This window comes from Agrilus planipennis, unplaced genomic scaffold, assembly GCF_000699045.2.
Source record: "Agrilus planipennis isolate EAB-ADULT unplaced genomic scaffold, Apla_2.0 scaffold346, whole genome shotgun sequence".
Lineage (NCBI taxonomy): Eukaryota > Metazoa > Arthropoda > Insecta > Coleoptera > Buprestidae > Agrilus > Agrilus planipennis.
The window spans coordinates 93408-102016 of NW_020439031.1; the positions used below are offsets into that span (position 1 = coordinate 93408).

At 31.9% G+C, this 8609-nt stretch overlaps 1 protein-coding gene across 3 annotated transcripts in view; it reads left to right on the forward strand.

Annotated features, from left to right (window-relative positions):
* Positions 1-7690, forward strand: part of LOC108742676 (insulin-like receptor) — a 16676-nt gene extending 8986 nt beyond the window's left edge. Inside the window, exons 1-18 of one of the 3 annotated variants that reach the window (XM_025976554.1) lie at positions 1-26; positions 1347-1354; positions 1406-1777; positions 1855-2606; positions 2670-2847; positions 3007-3120; positions 3180-3327; positions 3395-3606; positions 3682-3862; positions 3918-4090; positions 4144-4311; positions 4369-4549; positions 4672-4778; positions 4838-5029; positions 5086-5225; positions 5283-5504; positions 5562-5836; positions 6181-7690. In XM_025976554.1, coding sequence (XP_025832339.1) covers positions 1573-1777; positions 1855-2606; positions 2670-2847; positions 3007-3120; positions 3180-3327; positions 3395-3606; positions 3682-3862; positions 3918-4090; positions 4144-4311; positions 4369-4549; positions 4672-4778; positions 4838-5029; positions 5086-5225; positions 5283-5504; positions 5562-5836; positions 6181-7204 — 4272 coding nt within the window. In that variant the 5' untranslated portion in view covers positions 1-26; positions 1347-1354; positions 1406-1572 and the 3' untranslated portion in view covers positions 7205-7690. Of the gene's footprint in view, positions 27-1346; positions 1778-1854; positions 2607-2669; positions 2848-3006; positions 3121-3179; positions 3328-3394; positions 3607-3681; positions 3863-3917; positions 4091-4143; positions 4312-4368; positions 4550-4671; positions 4779-4837; positions 5030-5085; positions 5226-5282; positions 5505-5561; positions 5837-6180 lie in introns of all 3 variants that reach the window. The other 2 variants (XM_018477966.1, XM_018477967.1) reach the window with 2 other exon arrangements.
* The last annotated feature ends 919 nt before the right edge of the window (positions 7691-8609 follow it).

Below are 8609 nucleotides of genomic sequence, written 5' to 3' on the forward strand. Positions count from 1 at the left end.
GATATGAGCAGAAACGTAATAGCATGGTAAGCTTACAAACACGTTATTTTCATTTGGAAATCGCTTTGTTTTTGTTTTGTTGTTAAAGAATTACTTTAACATAGTAAGTGAGAAGTCATATGGTGCTACAAAATGTGATCTTAAAGAAAGACAAAATAAGTAGCAATGAAAGCATTGTATGAAATTAAATAATTTATCAATCCTATTTACATGTATAAAATCAATTGGAGGAATTAATATGCCAAAGGTTGTAGATAATTGATTCCATTATATAAAAAGATTCTGGTTTAACCAAGGGGTTGTAGATTTTATAATTCTTAAAAAGTTTCCCATATAGACAAAAAACAAAATTACTCAAATTACCATGACATTAGTTTTGTTAGTGAGACTCGATTCCATTCAATATATATTACAATTATAAATATTTCTATAAATAGTCTATAACAAAATTACTTAAAATTTTTAAGTTGCAAAGACTTGAAGTGTTACTTATCTTCAACAATATTGTGTAATTTGCGAAATGCTCTACCATTGAATCATAAATCATTAAATGGTAAGAAATATTTTTTTAAAAATAAATTGCGAAAATAGATAAACTTTATTATAGCAGCAAAATATATAAAATTGACAAACTTTTTGTAAATATCATGTAACTTATTTAACTAATGTTGTTACATTTTTATGGATCATTGATCTAATGCATAGTTTAAAATTATGCTTAAAACATAATATATTTATAATTTCACATGCGGTGTGTTTTAGGTTTTCTATTATGTATTTTTTGTAGGAACTACTTTCTTACATTTAATAATTACAAATACAAATCAACCGTAATTTATAAAATAGAAAATTAATTATACTGTGATAGAAGAATAAGATCATCCATTTCATTTAAGATAGGCAAAACTAAGAATTTTTAGTCTGGTAGATACTTTTATTACATTCTACATCACCTATTGTTAATTTTGCTCAGTATAAATTGGTAATTAATTTTAATATGTTTTATTTGATGAATGAAGTCCCTCGACCTCGGGAATCTGAGTTGTAATTAAATTATTTTTCATTGGTGACAAACGACTGGAGTCATAAGGTAGCCTTTAAATAAAGAAATTGACCTTATTGGGATGACCTACTCGTTATTTTCATTAGCATTTTAAATTGTAACTTTTGAGTCAGATCTGTATTAGGTACTCCTTCGTGAATTACTTACAATCTATTACCGTAAAAAATAACGCATGTGAAAAATTGACTGGGATATTTTATCGTATCTTTTCTTTTTGTTCATATGATAGGTAATTTTGTTTCTATTTTCCTGTGTGAAATTATTTCTTTTTTATTTGTTTCAGAATATAAGGTACACAAATAAAGGAAACATGAATAGGATTAATTAATTATGTATTTGTAGCATGATTTATTAATTAAATGGAATATGTGCGACTTTAAGAAACAGTTAGCTGAGACTTCGTGTACGACAGGATTATTTTTGTCTGTTTTTAAAGTCATACCTATAACTGTTACTGTGGCGTGTTCGAGCTTTCGTGGCTAATTCAACATGCCAGAAATTTGTTCCTAATGGTCAATAACGGCACATCTTTACCGGCCCGAAATCGGCTGCCATTGCCTTGGCTGCTTACTGTCTACTTATTTATATTACTTTTGTACCTCTCTATTAACAAACAAAGCAGCAATCGACAATTTTATGTAGCCGCCTTTGATCCTGAGAAACAGCAGTTTACACCAACAGATCTAATGCCACCAAGCTCTAGCCATAACAAAAGTGAGTTGTCCTTTTTATTTCAGTTTTGTTTCTACCGAAGATACAGTTTTCCTTATTATTCTTTACTTGTTTTTCAGTTTGTAACAGTGTCGATATTCGAAATAGTTTAGAGCACTTTGGGCAGTTGAAGGGGTGCCAAGTAGTGGAAGGCTTTGTCCAAATACTTTTGTTCGATATAGTGAACGAAACTCTTCTATCAAACATAAGTTTTCCAGAGTTAAGAGAAATTACAGATTATTTGTTACTTTACCGCGTAATCGGTTTACGTAGTATAGGACAACTTTTCCCAAATTTGTCAGTGATTCGAGGTAGGGAACTGTTTAACGGCTATGCGTTTGTAGTTTTTGAAATGTCAAGTCTCCAAGAGATAGGATTGTACTCATTAACTGACATATTGCGAGGTCAAATACGAATCGACAAAAATCCTTCATTGTGTTTTATTAATTCGATCGATTGGAATTTAATCGCTCATGAGAAAGGCGATCATTTTATTAAAAGTACTAAACCTGAAAACGAGTGTCCTATATGCCCAGGGGACGACGTGAACTCTTCGGATCTAAATTTCCATATTTCTTCTTGCCCCAAGGCCAAACATCGGGGTAGTAATGTACCCATCAATAGGCGCTTGTGCTGGAATAGGCAACATTGTCAAAAAGTTTGCCCCCCTAATTGTAGTGCGTGCAATAACAGAGGTGAATGTTGCGACAAAAAATGTCTAGGTGGATGCTCCGGCGAAAAACTAAACGTTTGCGATGTTTGTAAGGAGTTTAGTATAGAAGGCGGTAATCACACAAGATGTGTAACAGAATGCCCAAAAGACAAATATGAGGTACGTTTATAATTTTAATAAAAAAAATAATGTTCTCAATAGAAAAGCTGCTTTTGGTTTTAGTATATGGAAAGACGTTGTATAAATAAACAAACGTGCATCAATTTGGAACGACCAATGGAGTTGAAAGAAAAAATACCTTTTGACTACCCATTTAAAATATTCAAAGATAAATGTATCATTAAGTGTCCTGCTAACTATATGGACGACTATAAAAACCACGAATGTAAACTTTGCGAAGGTACCGAAAATTAATTACTTGTTTTCTTTTGTATTAAAATTACAAAAGAATATTTATTTTCATTGTCATTCTATTGAGACATAGAGAAGTACATTTCGATATTTCCAAATAAAAGGAACAGTTGTACATACTGTGCATTAACTTTCCCTTCTTTTGCAGGTAGGTGTAAAAAAATATGCCCTGCAAGTAGAATAGACAGTATTTTGGCAGCTCAGCAGTTACGAGGTTGTACACATATCAATGGCTCTTTAGAAATTCAAATAAGAGGTGGTAGTAAGTATTTTTGTAATGGGTATGTGTTTTCTTAATTAATTTCTAACAATTTTTTAAAGGAAATGTGGTAAATGCATTAGATGAAAACTTAAATATGATAGAGGAAATAGATGGTTATTTAAAAGTAGTTCGATCATTTCCGTTAGTGTCCTTTAATTTCTTGCGGAACCTTAAAGCTATCAATGGTCACACATTGGACAGTGACAAGTAACCGTTTACAGACATATATATATATACATATACATAAAAAAATCAACGTTATTTATTGTTTAAGGTACGTTTTTGTTGTTCTGGACAATCAGAATTTGCAGGATTTATGGGATTGGAAAAATAATCGAACTTTAAAAATTGGCAGAGGAAAATTATTTTTCCATTTCAACCCCAAACTGTGTTACTATAAAATTCAGGAATTGCAACAGAAAACAAATTTGCCCGAATTAAAAGAACTTGAAGTGGCTTCAAATTCAAACGGCGATAAAATAGCTTGTATGTATGCAACGAGCCAATGCTAGAAAGCACATAGTTACATCTAAAACTAAATCAGAATTATTTTTTTTGTAGGTAATGTTACTGATTTACAAGTAAATGTTACCACAATTGATAGCCAAATGGTTTCTCTTTCGTGGGTACCTTTTAAGTTATACGATCAACGAAAACTGTTAGGGTACATCGTTTATTCAATGGAGGCCCCTTATAAGAACGTTACCCTATATGATGGTCGAGATGCTTGTGGAGAGGATGGGTAATTTAACTCTTTCTATATTTACGTGTTTTTGTATTTTATTTTATTTTTTAAGGTGGAGAGTAGATGACGTAGGTACTCAAGACGGCAATGACGGATATATAAAACATTCGTTGGTGGGATTGAAACCGTTCACCCAGTATGCTTACTATGTAAAAACATACACAATAGCAACTGAACAAACAGGAGCGCAGAGTCGTATCTATTACTTTAAAACATTACCAGATGGTGGGATTATTTAATATAGTTAAACTTTTTTTTTGTCTAATTATTATTTTTAGTGCCTTCACCTCCTCATGAAATAGAAGTCGTGAGTAATAAGAGTGATGCCCTCTATATCAAGTGGAGTCCTCCTCTCGATCCTAATGGTAATGTCACTCATTATATCATAATAGGCCAGAGAGATAATACCACAGATGATAGAGTTGATAGAAATTATTGTGAAGAACGTAAGTATATATGCAAATTGTGAATGTGAAAAAAATGATAAATGACTTTGTTTTTAGCATTGATACCTCCTAAACCTATTATCAAAGTAACTCCCGACTCTGTTAAAGTAAAATCCAATGATACTTGTTCCTGCGATGGTGATTCAAAGCATAAAAATAAAAAAATTGATCGAGAAAGAGATGCTCAAAATCAAATCAGTTTTGAAGATGAACTTCAAAATACTGTATATATAAAAAAGTATGCCATTTTTTTACGTATCTAATTTAAAATTTTAAAAAAGTTAGGTATTACATTGTGAAAATGAAAATTATAAATTGTTTTCATAGTTAATAAAGTTTATTCATTGTTTTCTCTTTCAGAGACGAGCGTAATAAAGGAAGAAAACCTAGAAGTGTTGACATTCTTCATAGCGGCCTTCAGCTCACAAATTCATCAAATAATTCTAAAAACGCTCCCAATAAACAAGGTGCGTACATTCAATCGCAACATTTTATTGAATAAATGAATACTTTTTATGCTTTATAGATCCACAAGACTACTTTTTCTTTAACGTCACTGGTAAAACGGATATTTATATAACGAATGTTCGTCATTATGCCAATTATTATATATTTATTAGCGCATGTCGAGAAAAGGAGAGTGAGGAAAATTATGAAACCTATTTGCTTCGTAATTGTAGCGAAGATGCAATTGCAAGTGCTCGAACGGAAAAGAAACGTGTGTATTAATGTTAATTTCTATTTTCATATTTATATATTTTAATGACATTACAGCGGGAGCTGATAATATTACAAATCTTCGCGTCACAAATAACAGTTTGGGTATGGTGTCACTAACATGGGACGAGCCTGCTTATCCTAATGGAGTCATATTAACATACATAGTGGAATATAAAAGAGTGGACAATAAAAACGTAATTCTATATTTATATGTTTCAACTTATTAAATAATAATTTATTTCTTGTTTTAGGCAAATCCTGTAAGTCAGTGTATTCTTAGAAAAGAATTTAAGGAGAAAAATAATATACATGTATTAACACAATTAAGTCGGGGAAATTACAGTGTGAGAGTTGCAGCTGTTTCTCAAGCCAGAAATGGACAATATTCAGATTTCATTTACTTTTATGTTGAAGAATACACCACAACAACTCGCACAAAAATATTTGTATTAGTGTTTCTCTCAGTTTTATTGGTAAAATAATTGACTTGATGAAAAAATATTTTGTTTAAATTTTTTTTGACATTACAGATTTTGGGGCTGACTGGTAGCGCCTATTTTTACTGGAAACGAAAATATAGTGCTTCAGTGAAAGGAATGAAACTTATTGCTTCAGTAAATCCCGAATATATAAGTGCTTTGTATGAACCAGACGAATGGGAAGTGCCGCGTAAAAAAATAGTACTCACAGAGGAAATAGGCCAAGGCAGTTTTGGAATGGTTTATAAAGGTATCGCTAAAGATATTAAAGGAAAATCTGAAATTAAATGTGCCGTCAAAACTGTCAACGAACATGCAACAAACAGGTAATAATAGTTTTTAAGTAGGATAGATAAATAGTTTAATTTGCTTTTGGTACGTGTTACATAAATTGGTTAGCTGTGTATGTCTCATACGTACAGTGGTTAGTTTTGGTGGAAAACTGAAAGCTAGGACTACCAAAACTACCGAAACAGTCGCTTAATGTTTCTTTAATGATTATGAGTTCTGAGAATGAAATCGGATGGTAAATTTGTGTGTTTGAATGGTTGATGTGAAAGAACCTTTTGACATTGCTACTGCATACCATCTACAGAAATACCCTTCCCTAGCTTTCACTGTGTTAAAGAGAATCCTTTGCGATTCTTATCTTTCTCACTTTACATTATAGAGAAAGGATAGAATTTTTGAACGAAGCTTCAGTGATGAAAGCATTTGATACAGCTCACGTGGTTCGCCTTTTGGGCGTGGTTTCACAAGGTCAGCCAACCTTAGTAATTATGGAACTTATGGCAAATGGAGACTTAAAATCATATTTAAGGTCTCATCGAGTTGATGCAGAAAACTTTACTGGTAAACAACCTCCTACATTAAAGAGAATCTTGCAGATGGCTATAGAAATAGCCGATGGTATGGCTTACTTGTCTGCCAAAAAATTTGTACATCGAGACCTAGCGGCTCGCAATTGTATGGTAGCTGAAGATTTAACTGTAAAAATAGGCGATTTTGGAATGACGAGAGATATTTATGAGACTGATTATTATCGAAAGGGTACAAAGGGCCTTCTTCCAGTAAGATGGATGGCCCCGGAGAGCTTGAAAGACGGTGTGTTTACAAGTAGCAGTGATGTTTGGAGCTATGGTGTAGTTTTATGGGAAATGGCCACTTTAGCTTCTCAACCATATCAAGGTCTTTCCAATGACCAGGTTCTTAGATATGTAATTGATGGCGGAGTAATGGAACGTCCTGAAAATTGTCCAGACAAACTCTACACTTTAATGCGCTTCTGTTGGCAACACAAACAAAATATGCGACCGACGTTTTTAGAATTAGTTTCTCATTTAGAAGACGATGCTATGCCGGAATTTGCACAAATTTCATTTTATCATAGTTCAGCAGGAAAAGAAGCACGAAATACTAATACAAATGCATCGCTAAATCAAGACGATCCTTCTACTCCTTTGCATGTAGCAAGACAGTTGAAAGACTTTTCTGTCGAAAGTTCGGAGGATGACTCTGAAATGGAGGATTTGAATGCCGATTCTTCGGCTCATATGAATTCGCCCATCAAATTGCCGAATGACTATTCTCTGCAGTCTAATCAACAGCTGCAGTCGTCGTTAAAAGAAAACCTCGCTATAAACGGGTTCGTCAATGACAGAACAACAAACGGTTCTGCAAATACACAGTGTTAGCTACTACAAATCGAATACATCACTTTATACACACAATCCCCCTACCCCCTGTTATTACAATTGTGCAGTATTCGTTATACAGATCTGACCAAATAAGGCTAAATAAGTTTTTTGTACTATACTTAACCAAAGATATATCTTCATCCGTATTTTTTTGATACAGTCGAAGAGGGTCTTCCCGTCAAAAGCAAAATGGTGTTCATTAATAGTTAATGTGTACATTGTACATAATTAGGTAGATATACAAATACAAATAGAAACGAGTGGTAGTAGCCTATTAAGAAAAAAAAAACACTGTTAACGACAGCTTGTGTTGTGTCAGACTACTTTTACTTATGCTGCTTGTTACGTACAATTAAAAGTATACATCGACCGATTTATCATCCTAAACTGGTTCGCAACCAAAAACATTGCTAACCGCAAATAAATACATATAGTTTTTAAAATTTTTAATATATAACGGTGTGAGTGATTAAAAAAAAAAAACAACTAAATGCCTTGTCTTTATAGATAATATAAAAAGCAAATGAAACAATATTTTCGGTGGACCTTCAAGTTTAATTTATTTTCATTTTAATCCTAAATTTTCTTTTCTTTACGTTTGTTATGGGAAAATACTTGCAAACATGTTCTCTTTGCAATTGTTGTATATTTACGTAAAAGATTTTTATAATTAACAGTTATGAAACTTTCTTGATTGCTTTCGAAAAGCTTATTTATGCGTCGTTATTCGTGAAATATTGCGTTGTTGCACCTACGTAAGATTTAAAAGTCTAAATAATATACTGTACTGTTTGAATAATTAACCGTAATCGTTTATGAGTTACATTTTGATGTTCTAGATAAATTTTTTAAATTGCATATTAATTAAATGAGAAAGAACAAATTTGCAATCAAATTTGTACATTTAATGTTCTCAGATGGGTAATGTGTATAATGTAATTTTTGGATTCGAATAAAAAAAATGCTTAGTTTATAGAGAAGGTATTTCGAAATATAAAAAAAAAGGTCCACTTACGGCTGTTTTATACACCTAGTTATTTACTTACACCCAATCACCCAGTATATAATAATGATGAATAGAATTCGAATTTGCCTGTGTTTTAGTTCCTGTTAATCTATCATGATGGTAGATAATAAACAATTTGTTACTGTACCTTCTGCTATTTATATATATTCAATTGTATTTTTTACAAAGTGAAACTGTANTTTAATTTTGTTTTTGATTAATGAAGCATGTAATTCCCGGAAAACTCATTAGAAATTTCCCATTTTAAATGGGAAAACAAATTACTTTAATTATTGGTACTGATTGCATGTGTCAAATTAAAAAAGGTTTATTTTTACAAATAAAAAACGGCTTTATTTTACGCAACATATAAAACCACACACATAATCATCTGAA